The sequence below is a fragment of the Lissotriton vulgaris genome, chromosome 5 (genome assembly GCF_964263255.1).
Source record: "Lissotriton vulgaris chromosome 5, aLisVul1.2, whole genome shotgun sequence".
NCBI lineage: Eukaryota > Metazoa > Chordata > Amphibia > Caudata > Salamandridae > Lissotriton > Lissotriton vulgaris.
In genome coordinates this window covers 893,219,291-893,238,801 of record NC_141693.1, presented here as the reverse complement: position 1 = coordinate 893,238,801, position 19,511 = coordinate 893,219,291, and the positions used below count along the sequence as shown (strand labels likewise).

General features: G+C 44.0%; 1 protein-coding gene across 2 annotated transcripts in view; it reads left to right on the top strand.

The window, feature by feature from the left end:
* CEP55 (centrosomal protein 55) overlaps positions 1-19,511 on the top strand; it is a 236,993-nt gene that overhangs the window by 76,269 nt on the left and 141,213 nt on the right. For both annotated transcript variants that reach the window (XM_086922486.1, XM_086922485.1), the window contains exons 2-3: positions 4,241-4,435; positions 7,436-7,690. In XM_086922486.1, coding sequence (XP_086778612.1) covers positions 4,253-4,435; positions 7,436-7,690 — 438 coding nt within the window. In that variant the 5' untranslated portion in view covers positions 4,241-4,252. The remainder of the gene's footprint in view (positions 1-4,240; positions 4,436-7,435; positions 7,691-19,511) is intronic.

The following is a 19,511-nucleotide window of genomic DNA, read 5'->3' as shown; positions in this document are numbered from 1 at the left end:
AAAATGTAATAGCGGATACCTTTCCTCTTCCTAATATCGGGGAGTTAGTTTCCACATTAAAAGGTGCCACATTTTTCACTAAGTAAGATCTTAAAAGTGCGTACCACCAGATTCGTCTACATGATGAGTCAAAGAGCCTTACTGCATTCATTACTACAGAAGGTACGTTTCAATTTACTAGACTCCCTTTTGGGTTAACCTCCGCTGCTAGCGTTTTTCAGCGGATGGTCACGGAACTATTTAAAGGTATTGAAAAGGCAGTCTTTTTCTAAGATGATATTTTGATTTTTGGTGAAACTATTGATGACCACATTTGTGCCCTTAAAGAGGTTTTACACAGAATTGAAAATGCTGGTTTAACTCTACGTAAAGAAAAGTGTTCATTTTTAGTACAACAGATTGAGTATCTAGGTTACGAAATTTCTGCATACGGTGTTAAACCCAAAAAGAATTTGTTAGAAGCCATACGCTCAGCACCTTGCCCTGCAGATAAAGATCAACTCCGATCTTTTATGGGGCTTATTGAATTTTATTCAAAGTTCGTGAACATTTTTTCAGACAAAACGTTGACCTTGAGACATCTTCTAAAAAAAAAAGGTGTGAAATTTTTGTGGGGAGATTATCATACTGAGTGTTTTAAGGATATCAAAAAGGAATTGTGCGAAGCTAAAGTATTAGCATCTTTAGACATTAGACATCCCTCTATACTTATGGTGGATGGTAGCGCCACAGGACATGGGGCTGTTCTTCTCCAGAAGTATGATGATGGTGACAGAACTATTGCCTTTGCTTCACACACCCTTTCTGTTTTGGATCAGAATTACTCTGCAATTGAAAAAGAAGCTTTGGCTGCTGCATGGTGTGTTCAATATTTTAGGACGTATCTTTGGGGTACCAGTTTTAAGCTCATGACAGATCATAAACCTTTGATTTGTGTTTTATCTCCTGGTGGTGCTGGTAAAGGTTCTCCTAAGCTAGCAAGGCTTGTATCCAGACTTCAGGAGTACCAGTATGACATTTCCTATATTCAGGGGTGGTGTAATATACAAGTTGACTGTTTGTCAAGATTGTCTATCAAGAGTGAAAGTTGCAAGGATGAGTCATGTGAAGTTCAGGATGATGGAGCTATTGCTTTTGTTCAAGATGTTGTGGCATTGTTTGATGGTACCTTTGATAGAGAAGAGTGGTTTTTCACCATGTCTAAAGACAGTGTTTTATTGAGTGTCATGGATATGATAAAGTTAGGTGCTAGACGTGAGAGCTGTGTCCAACCTTCTGTACATCTGTATATTAAGGTTTTGGATGAATTATCCGTGTGTGGTGATCATATTCTCATGAGAGGTGATCGGTTTATTTATTCCTCCATTTACCTTAAGACCTAAGTTATTGAAATTAGCCCATGAAGGCCATTTAGGTCAGACTTTTACTCAGCGTAGAATTAAGGGGCATTTTTGGTGGCCGGCTTTGGATGCACAAGTTTCATCTTGGGCTGAGAATTACTCAGTTTGCAAGGACAGTGAAAAAAGACTTAAGCTAGCTTCTACACAAACCATGAACAGTATTTCTACTCCTAAACAACCTTAGCATAGTATATGCCTTGATTTCATTGGCCCCATCTGTGAAATACCATTAGACCAACGTTTTGCCATTGTAGTAGTGGATTTGTTTTCTAACTGGCTTACTGTTAGGTTTGTTAAGGACATCACTACTGAATGTACCATAAAGTTTCTCAGATTTATTTCACGAGGAAGGGTGTCCTTCCATTTAGATAACAGATAATGGCACTCAACTCACTTCACACAAAATGTGCACCTTTTTTGTCGGGTTGTGGTGTGACACACCACCGTACTTCTCTTTATAATCCTCAAGGAAATGGCATATGCGAGAGAGCTAATAGAGTGGTCAAATGCTGGTTTTACTGGTGAAAGCTGTGTCTTGGAATCTGCTTCTCTGCGCTTTCCGACCTTCTACAACACATTTGTTTATTCCTTGATGTTAGGGTACCTTATGCCACACTGCTTTGGGTTTAAGTCTGGTCTGTGTGCCACTGTCCATTTGAAGCAGCTGAGCTGCATAACATGTGCTTCCTTTTTTGTTGGAAGGCTCCGTTTGACTTCAGGAGCCACACTGTAGTTGGAGGGAAAAATCAGCTCACCAGTCCCCTCACCCTCCATCCCACTGATCCTCTTCATCTACCAGTACCAGTCTTGTTCTTGACTGCTCGCTCCTGCTGGGACTTTAGGGTTAGACTATTATTCCAGTAGATACATCTTGCACCCCCTCCCCCTTAGAAGGGGGGAGGGGGTGTAGTAAAAAGTGTACTCGGACCCTGAGACAAGTAGTCATGACCATGAGGCCCTGCTTCAAAAAAAGTCTGCCCCGCACCCATGTACTCCTCATATATAATGAGGATGTCTATGCAGTGGGGACAGCAACAATTGCACCAACAAAGCCAGATTGAGTCATTGAGTTACAGGTTCTCAAGCTGGCCTAGGCGAATTGAAGGAAACATCATCACCTCAGTCCATGAACAAGTACCAGGCTCTCCAAGACCATCTAGTCTTTGAAGAAAACCTCCAGCAGTTCAGTCTATGGTGGTGATCTCCGCTTTCTTGATGGCATGCAACATTCTCCCACTTGGCAAAGGCCAAAAATCTGGACGCCTATGCAAAGGAATTCACCAGTCCAATGATCCCTGCATGAGACCGGTGAATACCAATGCCATCTTCACTATGGTGAATTCCAGCAATGTACTAGTTTGACTGCTATATTTTTCTGTGCTCAGCAGCAGTATAAATTTGTGTTCAACCTAGACAAACAAGCTGCAAAAGAAAAGCTACTATTGTCCCAGGGTCATGACCATTGATCTGTAAATGCTGTGACAATCATGGCTCCAATACTCTGATCTTAAACCAGACGCCCAGATAAAGTATTCAACTTTCCTTTTAATGAGTGCCTCAATGGATGAGGTCCATAAGCAATATAAGATGGAGCAAAATCGGTGACTGCCTTCCAAATACTACAGCGGGGACCTCCCCTTTTATCCTGCCCCAAAATGACTTCAAGTCTTCTGCTAAAGAATGTGTTCTTTTAAGACCATGGATGAAGCCTCTTCTTCCTCAGGAAACAGTCAGTTGTAAGGGAAAGAAGAAGCCCGCTCCTTTGGCATCAACAAACGGCAAGATGTTTCATTGCCTACCCTGTGGACCAGCTACCTTCCTCAGCAGAGTTGCAGAAGGCGCAATCCACCACAATAGAGGATGAAAAGTTTTATATTTCCCTACTGCGATTGGACCAAGATAACCACAGATGCATAGGCCATCTTGGTGCTCAACAAAGGCTGGGCTTCACATTTTCTAATGGCCTCCTCTAGCTAGACCACCTCTGCCTCACTCAGCAATTGGAGAGCCTTTTGAAGTAGAGGCTTCTTATTTTAGGGGCAATCGAACAGTTCATGTTCCCAGAAAAGGGGTTGAGCTCTTTATCCACTATTTATTTCATTGCAAGATATAAAGAAGTGTGCCACTGTATCCTAGAACTATATGATCTACACTAGTTTATCCCCTTGTAGTCGGTACATATGCTGATGCAGAAAGCCAGAACAAGTATTGGACACTGCCATTTAGTTCCGGGTCTCCTACTCTGATCTTTACAAGCATCCTTGCCCTAACGGCCTTTTGCAGCTGCAGGACTACTGCTTTCTGCATCTTGAGGATTGCCTCATCCCAGAAGTTTCAGTGGAGGAAGCAGGGTCCAGTATAGTCCAGATATTCAGATTCCAATGCGATCTTGTGTTCTCCATGAATTGCAGCAAAATCCTATTGAGTACCATCCATAATAATTCATTTATAGGTCCTTTCTATATTGCAGCCTAGCAAACACCATACCTCCTAAGAGGACAATTGCCTTTTGCTAAGCTTTTACTTCTTGGCCAAGAGGACATGACCAGATGGTGGTATCGGAGGCTTCTAGGACTGTAGGTATCCTGCGGATGGACCGCCCCCAGTGCAAGTTTACATATATTTTGCCTGCAATCAGCTACAGGATGACCACTCTGGGCGCGCTCTAGCCTAGCCATTCCTGGTTCCAGCCTTTACATGGTGGGTACATGCTTGTAAACGCTTTGTTGGGATGCTCTTTTAAATTAATTATTAAATATAAAATGGATGATGTACGTGTCAGTCATGCTACATGATTCAATAGGTTGCATTAGAATTTAAGTGTGTGTTTCTTTTTGCAGAAGCTTCCAGAAATGACGGCGAAGACAGCTAAAGATCTAATTACCAACAAACTTGGTTTCAAAGCTGCAGTTTCTAAATCTGATACAGACTTGGAGAAACTTAGGAAAGAAAATTCAGTCCTAAAAAAGGCTGTGGAGGAAATTTCTAAAGGCAAAGGAAAACTGACCGATATGGAGAGAAGCCAGCTTCTGGAGGTGAGGGTGCTTAAATATATTTGTAGAATAATGCAAAGCTCTGACAGGAATTCCTGTTGCTCTGTCTTACATTTTGTTCTCATGCACTTATGGCCATTTTGTATTTGTGTGGTCTTTCTTGGCTTATAGAACCCTTCTGATTTGAAGCTGCATTTTCTTCACATTTTTTAAATTATAACCATACTCTTCTCCCGCCTTAAATGGCTCCTGGTGAATCTTCACTGAAATGGCTCCCTGTGTATCAACACACATACACCTTATTATTAGAGTGGTGATGGAACCTTTCATCCACTTCCTGAGTTTCAAAGGTAACCAGGAAATTCAGTAATATAAAAGACCAATGACTTATGGATTTTAAGATTTGGGAAGTACCCAACAGGCATTTCATTCAGTTTCCTTGATTAGACCCAGAATTGCCTCTGTTAGACCTCAGTGACTCTGGGTTCCTTCCTGTATCAATGAGATGAGTGCCTAGTATATTGAATTGTATGCAGATAAGCTGCTCGAAATGCAGGTTAATGGAGGACCAGGTTATGTTCAGATTCACATGACGTTATCTACAAAGAGTTTAGTTACTGGATTACTATTTTGTCTGTTGTAGTTGCACTTTTATAACTCTTCATACCACTGACTACCTGCTGAATTGCTTTGAGAGATGAGCAGTACGCTACTTGTTAGGTTGTGTTAGATTAGAAGGGCGTTGGCTTTGTGTATAGTGTATGTGGGAAGTTTTGGTGACCTGCGCTATGGTCAGAGTTGTACTTTTACACACTGTATTATTGTAGCGCTTAGGCTTGTAGTTGACTAAGAAGAGTGAGCGATAGCATGCTTAAGCTCATAAGCCATTGCACTTGGTTGAAAGATTGTGGGTTGCATGCCTAGCCTATGTGCTGTGCTTGATGAGCAATGGGAGCTTTTATTTTGTTGCAGTTGTGTAGCTCTTTTTATGTGGGATAGAGTCCAGAAGAGTGAGATAGTTGTGCCTGTGGTTGTATTTACCCTAAGTGGCAGATTGTCGTTTGCAATAGGAGGGTGACTACCAGAGGGAGGAAGCGGTGTGGGAGCCCGTCTCTTAGTATATGTAATGCTTGCGGTGGTGATGGACGTTTCTGCTTGACATCTTCCTTGAGTGAAAATGTTCTAGCTAGAGAAGTCACTCTAAAGGAGTCTGGGAACAGTAGAACTGCACGACAGCAGCAGTTGCTGAACACACATGACCATGGGATTTTGATCTGGGAGACCCACATCTGCATGCTCTTACCTCCTAAGATAGATGAACATGCCAGGGCAGCCAAGATTTGGACAGGGAAGCACTAGACATGCCTCAACCACTGTGGCTTTGGCCTTGCGAGACATGGTTGCACCACGCAGTTAGGACTGGAGTGGGTTTGAATTCAGGTGACATCACAGGTCCGTGGACTCGAGAAGACTGTAAGTGGGCAGCATGTTTGAGCTACCTCACGGATCAATAAACCTTCTTTCTTTGTCAATAATGGCACAAAATGTTGCCACATAGAAAAGCCCAGCAGTAGCTAATGGCAAGAAAGTCTGGTGACCTAAAGTCCTCCAGCTGAGTCACCGACAGCCCATATTCGATTTTTACCCCCAATAATGGGTCTGGGCCGATGTTGACAAACTTTCTTCAACCTTATCCTTTTGGTTGAGTAGATTGGGGGCTTTAAGGGAAGTTGGGATCTTGCTGCACGAGTGGGTTGCAGAGTGAGAGAGCGGCAACATTCACGTAGGCGTGATGCACTGCAGGGCTGTTAGTCAAACCCAGTGTTTCCCAAACTATGGGTTGAAACCCACTGGTGGGTCCCATGATGATTTTTGGTTGGTTGTGAAAGTCCAAGCAATGAATAAAGATGTCTTTAAATTCAGTAATTATCTTGTCACAATCACTGTGCTTCAAAGAAAGGGGTTACACATCAGGCTATGTCTTTTGACAAATTGCTGCTTACTTTTTTAACATGGTGATTGGTGTTTACGAACTCCTCTCACTTTGCAGCCAAAGAAAGGAAACTTAAGTGAATTATGTGACAATCTTGCTGGCGTAAGTGAGTGTGAAAGGAAAGGCTGTATGTAGGGTGTCATTTTCTTTGTACCACCCAACAAAATATAAATACCTGTAAATGAACTGCACACATTCAGCACTTAGGTAAGTAAAAATGAAGGACGTTTTTTGTAATTCTGGTGTGATGGAAACAAAAATGTTAATAGGATCAAAACAAATCAAAACAATTTATTGGTGATGCGCAAATGATAAATATTTGCTGAAATCCGAGTTTCACACAAAATCATTGGTGTGCAATCGTTTTTTACAGTAAAACTGTATGCCTGGACAAATTTAGTGGCCGTTACAATTGAAAATGTGCTGTCTATACATAACCGTATACTACCACACGATTTTGTTACATCAAAAAATTGCCAACCTTTATGTCCATTAAATGTGGGTGGGTCGCAAAAGTTTGTTGTTCTAAAATTTGGGTTGTGGTTCTAAAACGTTTAAGAAGAACTGGTCTAACCTCTCTTGTGCAAGACTTGAACGGACTGAATTGGAGAGTTGGCTGTATGAAGTCCTGTGTATTTTTATATGGAACGGTTTGCATGGTGTGTGTGTGTAGGTGTGTGAGTAGACTGCAGTTTTTTTTTTAATAGCGTGGAATCAAATCTTTCTGATGCATACATCTGCATGTGGATTCCTCACCCTTTGAATTATCCCAATGCGCATCATTCCACAGAAAAGTGGAATGCAGTGCACTGGGATATTTCAAAAGGTGAGGAATCAATCCACAGGCAGAGACTGTGTCCACCAGAAAAAGCGTTACCGATGGTAGTAACTTGTTCTTATGTGCCACATGGCCTTAGCTAGAAAACAGAAAAAATACTGTTTGCATTTTACCCGATCAATTAAATTTCCAATTCTGTTTTATCTGCTGGCTACATTTAGCGAATGTATTCAGTTATGTTAATGGTACGTTCTTCATTTGTTAAATACAGAAAATACTTGCCCTGGAAACTGAAAAGGAAAAGAACAGCCAGGAGCTTTCGGAGAAGAGGAAAGAAATCCTACATTTAAAAGAGAAGCTGAAGTCGAAAGATGGCGACGCCGTTAAAGCGAAGGAAGCCGAGAGGCGGGAACAACTGTACAAGTCCCTTTCCGAAGAGACCGACAACCTGAAGAAACAACTATACACGGTCACAGCCAGATGTGTGGAGCTTGAAAACAGAGCCATTGCCAGCCAGGTTTCACAGGTAATTAAGAACATCAGATTCTCCGCGATGTTGATGTGAAACAGCTGCGCGGACATTTTATGCAAACGTGCAGTGATGTCACTTTGGTTAATCTTGTGATCACACGAGGTACTCTGGATGACACGACTTTACAGAAAATCTATTTCTTCTATAAGAAGAATTCATTAAATAAAAATGTGCAACCAAATTATTATTTTTTTTTAAGTAAAAGTTATTGAAGCCACATTTGAACCATTGCAAATTCACATATAGGTTTTAAAAAAAGTATAATGTGGGTATTATTTAATTTTTGGTCCGGTGTCAACCGAGATCTTTCATTTTAGTAAAGTTACCTGTTCTCTTACCTATACCGTGCTTACTGCTTTTTCACCTTTTGAGTGCTTGGGTATTAAAAGACCGAATCTATTGGTTCTTCTTTTTGTGCTGCACTTTTCCCAGCAGATGGCACTGCTGCCTTGCAATGTGCAGTGATATCATTTACTCGACATAGCAATTTATTTGACGAATGCAACTAGAAAACAAGCACTGGCGTTGCCAATAGGTCTCGCATTAGGAAAGTGTGAGCTATTGGTATTGTAAATGACGATTATTTTTTTAATATGTGTTGGCATTGAAAATATATAAATTAATAGCATTGTTATTTACAAAGCCAATAGCTTACACTTTCCTAATGCGAGTCCTATTGGCTATGGGAATGCTTGTTGTTAGCCAGCAAGGACAGTGCTGTTGTGGTGCTGAGTGATGCTGTTATGGTGCTGAGTGATGTGGTGGTGTATTAGAGTGATGTGGTGGAGTCCCAGAGTGATGTGGTGGTGTCCCAGAGTGATGTGGTGGTGTCCCAGAGTGATGTGGTGGTGTCCCAGAGTGATGTGGTGGTGTCCCAGAGTGATGTGGTGGTGTCCATGAGTGATGTGGTGGTGTCCATGAGTGATGTGGTGGTGTCCATGAGTGATGTGGTGGTGTCCATGAGTGATGTGGTGGTGTCCCAGAGTGGTGTGGTGGTGTCCCTGAGTGGTGTGGTGGTGTCCCTGAGTGGTGTGGTGGTGTCCCTGAGTGATGTGGTGGTGTCCTTGATTGATTTTGTGGTGTACATTAGTGATGTGGTGGTCTCCCTGAGTGCTGTGTTGGTGTCCCTAAGGGCTGCGGTGGTGTCCCTGAGTGCTGCGTTGGTATCCCTGAGTGGTGTGGTGGTGTCCCTGAGTGATCTGGTGGTGTCCCTGAGTAGTTTGGTGGTGTCCCTGAGTAGTTTGGTGGTGTCCCTGAGTAGTGTGGTGGTGTCCCTGAGTAGTGTGGTGGTGTCCCTGACTGATGATGTGGTGGTGTCCCTGAGTGGTGTGGTGGTGTCCCTGAGTGGTGTGGTGGTGTCCCTGAGTGTTGTGGTGGTGTCCCTGAGTGGTGTGGTGATGTCCCTGAGTGGTGTGGTTGTGTTGTTGAGTGGTGTGATGGTGTCCCTGAGTGATGTGGTGGTGTCCCTTAATATTTCACACAGAAACTGTAGTAATGGCCCGGACTACATTGCAACATTCTGCTTAACAGTATCTAAGGGGATATTTTTTAAGCAAACGAGCCTGTGGACAAATATGTCAAGTAATACCATCCTAAGGGTTTCAATCTATCCATATGAGGTGCTGCGTTACTTAAAAAAGTAGACCAAATCAAGTAATGGGAATTTGGCTAACTTCAGTGGTGTGATCAGAATTTCACCCTGGCCTGATTTTATAGGAGCTGGAGTATGGCGAGAATGGAGTATGGCGAGAATGGAGTATGGCGAGAATGGAGTATGGCGAAAATGGAGGATGGTGAGAATGGAGTTGTAATGGCTGGATTTTCTGAGTAGGTGGGATCAGCCCCCAGGGGCCCCTCCAACCCAGCCAGAACGTACTCACCTTCCCTCCCCAGTACCACCTATATCCAGGCACCTGGTACCTACCTGAGGATGGGGAACTCGCAATATACAAGCTCATATTATTAAAAACACCACTAAATCTATAGGGATACTAAGAATACTCACTGATTACTAGGGATATCCATACCCTACACCACACTTATTCACATCAGTTGGTCTCGCGGCCACCCTGACCCAGACCGTTCTACCCTAGGGCAGATCTGACACACAATCCGGTGTGTCTACACATGGGCCTGCAGAACCCAATGCTCCCTTTTCCAAACTGTTCGCAATCCTGCGAAACTACACACTAGTTCAACTACCTAGTGCTCTCATTTACTCAAGCCACAATCCAGTGGGTATCCACACTGGTTCGACCCCCCAGTGCTCTCACTAACGCCGCATATCAACGACGACCACATTCCTATGAACACCTATACATATATATATATATATATTGGGAAGTCTCTTCACTAAGGGTCTGCTACTACAATATTAGGAGTTAGCCAATTAATATCGTGTGCTCCCTATTCTTGGCATCAAAAGTCCACTCACTCCCTATTTATGTGATCACCACTTACCTGATTGGGATTACTCATCCATTCACGTGCCTAGCAAACACCTAGGAGCTTTGTTCACCTGGATTGAACAAGAATACAAGGGGACACGTGCCAGTTTTCTACAAACTGGGGGTTGTTTTATTACAGCAATATAAACATTTACACAGATCAACACAGGCTATAGGTAGAACACACCGCTTGAAAGAGAAAAGATTAAACATAACAGGAACACTCCGCTGAAAGGGAAAAGATTGGACATAAAGTGTAAGTGTAGCTAATGTGATGAAAACAATATCACCTGATTAGTGTGAAGTCTTGTTCTAGCTGTCATCTGGGTTCCTCTCTCGTCTGTGCCTTGGCTCATCTCAGACTCTCTCTCTCTCCTGCACTCTTGGGTACACCTCTGCGCTGATCACTCTGTCTCTGGACTCCTCTCCCCCACACGAACTGTCTCTCCACCTTCCGTCTTCAATCTTAATGGTTCCTGCCGCTCTGATCACCGTTCATTCCACTAGCTTATTCACTCTGTCTCTGCGCCAATGTCCAATTAACTCCATCTGCCTCCATAGGTTAGTCCACGAGCTCTCCTCTATCTCTTCTAAAAGGCATTACTTCAGACTCCAGCTATTCACACCTCCTCCTGATAAGCAACTGCTTCTGACTGCTTCCTTCAGTTCCAGCTCACTATTCAACTCAGCTCTTCTCCAGCTTGAACCCTCTCTCTCTCTCTGCCAACTCCACTCCACTGCTCGACTCTCTGCTGGACTGACCCTCTGCTTGACTCTCTCCTCGACTGACTGACTCCGCCTCTGCACTTCACAAATATAGAATGCTGTTTCCTCATGGAAAGTTCCAGCCATCAGCCTGCCGCTCACCAGGCCTCTGCATCACCTCGCATCAAGGACACACTCCCAGCTGGCCAGCCTTTTGTTGTGTCTTCTACACAGAGAATAATACAGCCTACCGATAAGGGCTGGCCCAGACCGGTTCTCTCCAAGTGAAAAACAGCCTTAACTATAAACATTGCCTTTGCCCTGAAAAGCCTCTCTGCTTCCATCAAGATGGAGTCCCTCTAGCTCTAGGCCTGTAGGCCTGAAAGGGGTGAAATGCTCCTTAGCTCTGTCAGAATACCTACATAAACCATACCAATATGTCTAATATGTCAAAGCCAATAGGCAATAGACAGGTTAAAGTCAAGAATAAAGGCATATTAAGCAGCTATCCTCTTCTAGATCTGGAAAAAAGGCTTAAAAGGGCCAACACAGGCTAAGAATACCTATACTAGATGCGAGCAAGACTAATGATCTATATCACTGCTAAATAAAGCCCAAAACTCTGCCATTACAGGAGTATAGTGCGAATGGAGTATGGTGAGAATGGCCCATGGTGTGTAATCCGGGGTGGGGAACAGCAGCAGTCTCGCAGGGGAGGTAGTTTGACTGTGGTCAGTCTTACACTGTCCCTTAAATCATCTGAATGATGAGGCTGGAGAGATAGCTTCCCTTGTATAGGCGGCACGCAATGTATAGAAACTGTCTTAAAGCTTCCTAGAAGATTGTGCCCACTCCTAACTGAGGGAGGAATTGGCCCCTCGCCAGACCACAAGGCCAAGCTCGAGCAGCGCAAAGCACGACTGGCGATGTGTTGTCACAATGCGCTAATTTCACAAACCAGGCCTTCGAGGCGCTGCTCGGCGCGTCCCAGCAGATGACTGAGTGAAAGGGCCCGTCTGCCTGCAGCTCTCTGCAGACAGGGAGACGGAGGCCCCCGGGTCTCAGACAGGCTGACTGGCTGCTGTGACTCTGCATGCTGTGCCTTTATCTGAGCGGGGCTGCCCTGCAGATGGCCGGGGGGTCTCACGGGTGCACAGGGGAGGACGCCTTTGATTTATTTGTTGTGGGGGTGGGTTCCCAGAGGACATGTGGCGGGGACTTAATGTGAAAGTCAGTGAGGGACACAGTAAAAATAGGGCAGACCAAACTTTTGGGATTGTTTAAAAAAACATGTTTTTTTCTTTTTTGGGCATCGGAGTTCAAGAGGCGTCAAGAGCTGCCCTTCAAGAGAAGTACATTCTGTGATAGTGTGGACGAAGGGAGGTACCCCGCAGTGGATGTCGGTGCCAAGAAAGGGAGCAGGGGGCGGAAGGAATAGAATAGGCTGTGTGGAGTAGAAGTTGGCAGCGGATTTCGGAGGAGGGGAGAGGGTAGTGAGTGCGTGCGAAGAGGAGTACTAGAGTAGAGAGAAAGGGCTGCAGATGGCCGGGGGTCTCACGGGCGCACAGGGGGAGGACGCCTTTGATCTATTTGTTGTGGGGGTGGGTTCCCAGAGGACTGCAGGCGATTTGCAGGTTCTGATGAGAGGGCTGTTGTGGGCTGGAACCCCTGCCTGTGCGGTTATTCTTACAGGCTCGCATGAAAAGGGATTGGATGACAATGTCAACAATCTTTGGCCTCCCTGAAGACATTCAGCGAGTGTGGTGAAACATTGAATAACATGAGAGTGCAGAAACAGACCAGACACATACGAAAGGGCGGGGCTAACCTGGCAGGAGTGTGATCAGTGTGGGGCCAGGAAGGATAACATGTGGTGGGGACTTAATGTGAAAGTCAGTGAGGGACACAGTAAAAAGAGGGCAGACAAACTTTTGGGATTGTTTAAAAAACATGTTTTTTTCTTTTTTGGGCATCGGAGTTCAAGAGGCGTCAAGAGCTGCCCTTCAAGAGAAGTACATTCTGTGATAGTGTGGACGAAGGGAGGTACCCCGCAGCGGATGTCGGTGCCAAGAAAGGGAGCAGGGGGTGAAAGGAATAGAATAGGCTGTGTGGAGTAGAAGTTGGCAGCGGATTTCGGAGGAGGGGAGAGGGTAGTGAGTGCGTGCGAAGAGGAGTACAGTAGAGAGAAAGGGAGTGGATGGGAGGAGGCCCCATGGAGGAGGAGGAGCGAGAGAGAGAGAGAATGGAATGTGCTTGTGAGATAAGTGCGTGTGTGCACGAGAGACAGAGCCGCTGAGAGTCTTCCAAGAGCACATGAACGCTGGTGATCAGGTCTGTCTCGTGGCCCCTTTCTTGCTGAGTAATCTTAAGAATTCTGCCTGTAATCAAAGCCTATGTCAGCATCTTTACTGCTTGAGCAATGATGAAAAAGACGAACAGATTATCACTTTTGCGCTGTGGACCCGTCTCCCACTAACTGCATGTCTGAAGTCAAGAATGTTAACACTAGTGTGGAGCCACAACCAGAACATGTAACTTATTTGCCCTTAAATTCAGAAACTGAATGTACCGGGATAGGTAAAGTGACACGTTCAACTTGTGGCTATAAGCCTGTGCAATGCCATCGCACATTGAAGCCATGGCATGCTTTTAAAACACACACAAGTGCTTTTGCCTGTTTAGAATGGATTCAAAGTAGCATTGGCGAACAGGAATGAAAACAAGAAAATACGAGAAGGAAATACAACGAGAAGGGAGGGGAGAATGGCAGCAGCAGATGAGCCTGATTAAAGCGGATGAAAAGGGAGGGGGGAGGAGAGAGTGCGATGCGAGCAGCAGCAGGGAAGGCAATCAAGCGGAAAACGAAAGCCGCCGGGAGAGCCTGGGTCGGGAATGCGAGCGAGGGGAGGCAGGCAGATTACGAGGGAAGCCGGATGGGGGCGGTAGAGCCTGGTGGGGGAGCGTGAATGCGCGAGGGGAGGCAGGCGGATTGGGAGGGAAGCCTGATGGGGGCGGGAGAGCCTGGTGGGTGGGCGTGAATGCGAGAGAGGGGAGGTGCTGGTGTGGGAGGGGGGAGATGCTGGTGTGGGAGGAGTGCTGCTAGGGGAGGAGAAGCCGGATGGCGCAAATGAATGCGAGAGAGGGGAGGTGCTGGTGTGGGAGGGGGGAGTTGCTGGCGTGGGAGGAGTGCTGCTAGGGGAGGACTGGGCTGGGCTTGGATGCGATGCGCGTGCATGTACACGGGCACTGCATGAAAACCGCGGGGCTGAAAGCCCTTTGGTTTGAAGATGTTTTCGCCACATGAATTCTCGCTACGCTCGATGCGCTTGCGCGCATCGATAGGTCGCGAGACCTAAAAAGCTCGTTAAGTAACTCTAGTTCTCGAATATTTTGGTGAAGAGTTTTTGGGTGTGAGAGAGAAAAACTCCGTTTATTTAGACCGTGGTCTTTAAACAATGAGATCGAAATGCATCACATCAATATCAAAACCATACAAAATTTATAAAATCAGGCTGTTACTCTCCATGCCGCTTTCTATATGTTATACAAAATTTAAAAAGAAAAGGCATTCTATGGGTAGCACAGACATAAAAAAGGTTAAGAGGAATTTTAAAACACATGCTATACATAATAAAACTGGAAGATATTACATTAAAAATAGGCAATTTCGATATGTTTCTCATTACAGTACTAACCGATATCTTATAGGCTTGCAATCCCTCGTAATTTAGCTTTTACTTGTGTCTATCGATATAGGTTCCTCAATTTGATTTATTTTGTTGTTCCTGTGCTATACGATTCACCTTTTTCAGAAAGTTACCAAGTGCAATTGCTATTTCCAGATTTTCCATTCCTATCAATAAGTTTGTCGCTTGTACTCGTTGTCTTATGCCATATTTTATAAATAAAGGTCGTAAGAACCGTTTTCTCACTTCTAGACATGTCAAGCAGTCAAGTAGTATGTGCAGCATTTCACACTTGGCCCCCAGGCCACATTTACATGTACCATCTGGATGTAACATTTCTGCCTTAACTCTCCCTTCCAATAGCCAAGGGATGGTGCCAATTCGGATTTTCAGTATCTCCCACCTAAATGCATAATTTGGCAGGGTTTCTAGGTATGGGTACCCAGTCTCGTTTTCCCATGATTCTATCATATTTACCACTGATTTTTTGTTTCTTAGATATCCTATATCCTGCCTTCTGGAGTACTCCCTTCCTTGTACTCTGAGTGCACTCTTCGTGAACTCTACATCTAGAGAATTTTGGTTTACTCCCACTTTTAGATTCCCGATTATTTCCTTTATTTTTCTTTTTGCGTCTAGTGCCCACCTTAGGTTACTGTGGCGGATTTCTTCACTACACCAATGTGAGACCTTTTCCCCTACCCCCTAGGATTGGCGTTTCCAGAATCTTACCATCGCCATTTTGGCCTGAGTAGTCCATCCAATCATATCTGTTTCCAGTCTAATTGCCTGTATCATAGATGACTTAGGTAGTGACAATAATGTTTTCAGGGCCCTACCTTTCTCCCGATCCCAGCCTCCCTTTCCGCTTAGAAGGAGTACTTCTGCACCATACAGTACTTGGGGCGGTATCATGGACTCGTATGCTTTTAATAACGGTTTGTGTGACATATCCCCATAGTTTTTATTGAATTTTTTCAGGCCACAAATGGAGGAAGATGCTTTTGCGTTTTGGTGTGCCAAATGTATGTCCCACGCATCAATATTTTGGTGAAGAGTTTTTGGGTGTGTCTTGCAGTACGCTTGTTAAAAGCATTGAACTGGGAAAAAAGTGGCGCGGCAGTGCGTATTATCTGAAGAGGTAGTGGTACATAATAATAATGCACCGACTTACGAATTTGAAACATGTTTACAGTGTGAGAGAATGGGGTGAGGTCTAGAGAGGTGGGGCCTTGAGCCCGGCCATCACCATCTGACCAACAGCCGAGGCGGGCCCTGGAGCCAGTCCCTTCCTGGGTAGACCTTCACCCTCCCAAAAAGAAACAAAGGTTTCTGGGGGTGTCTTCTACATGCTAGGAGCTGGGCGGCGTTGCATATTCCCTGAAGGGTGTCTGCTGCGTAGAGCCGTGGCACACGAGTTGAGAAGCCTGCTCTGTGCAGAGGTCTTCAGTCCACTTTGTGCACCCTGTGTGACATGTTCTATTCACTGGTAGACCATGTGAAGAGCACACATCGTGCTGTATGGCGGCGCCTTGGCACACGGGTGCATATCTCATCTGACAGACCGTTATGGTTGACTGAGGAAAAATGGAGCTAGCTTTCAACAAAACTTTTCAAATTCATGTAGCCCATTTGACCACACAATAAGGACTAGGAATCAGTGGCTAACGTAAGCGGGTTCATTACAAATTAGTAATCAATTCAAATCCGTGAAATTAAGCATCTCTGATCCAGAATTCAAAACGGAAGTGTTCATCTTCAAAGTATCCAGTTGACGCATCAATATGCGACAATCGCAGTCGCATAAGTACAAATGGCAAAAATGTGAAAGTCATCTAAACAGAGCTCTAAGTTTAGATTGAGGATGGTTCTAATGGAAAAATCTGAAAGAAATGTAAGGAGTAGGAACGTTAAGCAGGAAGGTGCCAGCTTAGTGAGGATTTCAGTATCAAACCTCTAAAAGGGAGCAAGTGTTTAGCATATTGTTGACACTCAAGATAGGGCAAGCAGAGAGACCTGTACCTCTCAAAGTCAAAAGGAATCTGCTCTACATTCTAACACTGTATACATTATTTAACACACAGATACATTCTCATAGCTGGATGCTCACACCATAATTCCAGGAAACAACAGAAGTGCACCTCACATGCACAATGGCAACACCAACATTTTCCCATCCCACAAAACCGGGACATCTACACAACCATTGATAGAACACTGTTGCGGATACATGATGAATCGTCGCCTTTATCCAACTCATCACATTTCTGCCAAGATTTTCTTCTTGGGTCTCACTATCTCTAATACATAACTCTCCCTTCTCTAAATGGAAATCTGGAAACTGCATCTGCAGATGAGAGCATGCAAGGCAACCAAAAGCATTTAAAATTCAGGCCTAGTTAAATTGGCACTTCAATACATGAACATGTGTGCACATATAACTTCAAAATAAATAAAGCAATATACATGTAACTTAGGTAAATGAGTTAATGTTTACACATGAATGTACTTTCAAATAAATGCAACATAACTTCATCTGTTTTATGTATGAAAACTACATTTCGTTCATGGTTAGGCTAAACATTGATATGCACACGTTTATGGTTCTCTAGTTTCTAAAGTGAATGCATTTCAGTAATCTAGTTGAGTACTTCACATCTCATTAATTAAGTTAGGCAAAAGGAGCATATGGTGCTAAGTGCATGTATATATTGCGTTTCCGTGACATGTTAGGGTGGGGCCAAAATTATGCTGCTCCAAAATGATACAGCTCCAAATACATGGCTGCATCATCCGAGTTGGCAAGGCCTTGCTTGAATAGCTGGCGCTTAGGGTATCACAGCAAGCAAAGTAGCCGATTTGAAATGTCTTGTTGAGTGGTCTACCTGGAAGGGCAGCTCTGTGTGATCACCCTGAGGAATGCTCCCTTCTGCTGCATTAATGTGGCATAAAATTTAGGTCTATTGTCTACATTAAACCAGCACGTTATTCCTAACGGCACCTGTTCTTTACGCTGGCATGCCTACAGAGTTCTCGTCACAAATTTACACTTCCGGTCAGGAAACAAACGCTTTTCTTCACCTTCTGCAGCCTATGTTAGGGCATACTACTTTTGGTTACTACTTCAGGACTGAGCTCGTGCTCTCAGTTCCCTTTTATTTCTCTCCTGACGTGTGTGTGTGTGTGTGTGTATACACGTGTGTATACATTCATTCAGCTAGTTATAGAAAACCGTATCAAATTACAGACTGTCTTTCCGATCCAGTATTCCCCAGGCAGACTATCAGTTTGAGACATCTTGGCTGGAGGCCTCAGATGTAACATTGGCTCTCTTGTTCTCTATATTATTTAGATTCACTGGTTGTTGGACCTCCCACTGTCTGTCTCTGTTTCTCCGGAGGTACTGTTGCACTTGGCTTTTGTGTATTTTGTGTATTCCCTTAAATTGGATCCTCCTCTACATCTTTTGTTGCATTTTCTTTTGTCTGATCAGAAGGCCTCAGTCTCTTAAACATTGGCACATTTAGAGTTATATTTGTTTACGTGTGTTGCGGTTATCATGGTGCCTTTAACCTTTGTCACTGTGCATGAGCCACACTCTAATCGGATCCTTTATTTTCATCTTGGAAAGGTGAGTCTTCATCAGAACTCTATCTCCTTTCACAGCACTGGTTGGCCTTACACCTCTCCTCAACCATATCATTGTGGTATCATCAACGAGCGTCCATTACAGGGATCTTAGGATGGTATATTTTGTTGTCTTAAGATATAAGTGACACAGGAATGCATTCTCTGTGGGTCAGGAATTGTTTCCATAAATCCGCAGGACATTGTAGATGGTCCATTCAATATTAATGGTTTGTTCAGTGTTGACTCTCAGTATTTGCATAGTTTTCGTGAATCTCTCTACTTCCCTGTTGTCTTGAATTCAGTAGAGCTTGAGCTTGTCATGGTATATGAATTGTTAAAATTCACTCCTTCTAATTAGTGGACTGTTGTCAGCCTTGAAGGTGAAAGGTAGACCACATGCGGATAATGTTTTCTCTCGTTGATTTCACATTTTCAAATGCTGTTGATTTGTACTATTTCAAAAGAGATACTTTAGTACGCGTCTATGAAGACCATTAGATATGTTTAACCATAGTTCACACCAGAACAGGACTGCCTCCTCCACTAGTGGCTTGGGACAGTCTGCATTCGTGGAAGGTTTCTTTTAATAATGTGCTCATGCTTAAAAAGTCTAATATGACGGTGTGCTGTGATGTCTTCGATGGGAGAGCTGTATAGCTTTCATTTGTAAATTAACCAGAATAACTGTCTTAACCCCACTCAGAACCAGGCTATCTTCAATGACTCCAGCTTGCCACACTCTCAACATGGCCTTCAGTGTGTGTTGCCTTGCCTATCCTTGTTCATCTGGCCTGCCTGTAATAATATCCATGAATATGTTCTTATTCTGTCATTAGCTGTAAACATACTACTTCTTATTTTTACTCTTGTACCGCGGAGGTTACAATATCTCAACCCACCACTAGAAAATGCAATTTCCACAGAGATCCCTGCTAGGTAAAATTTGACTTGCTTAGGATGCTGAGGGTATAATCCATAATTAATTGTCCAAACATTCAAAACAACAAAAGTAGCCCACTCATCAACAATTGTTGCTGGTGAGGAGTGAAACCCTGGGATGAAGGTTTGCCACACATAGTGGGCGAGTGGTTTGCCTCTTTTTTTATAAAGATCCAAGAAGACCTGTACAGGAAGTGCTTCAACCCCTTGTATGTTAACATTTACAGATAAATGCAAGGTTGCAGTACTTTGTCTGAATTTCTGTGTCAGGACAAGGAGGGATATTTGTATACCTCATACCGCCGACCCACTCTCCATTGTTAGTTACACAGAAAACATGTTGGCCGTCTAAACTGCAGAGCCCACATAAACTCAACCAGGACAGGGGGATTCTGCGAAACGAGACTC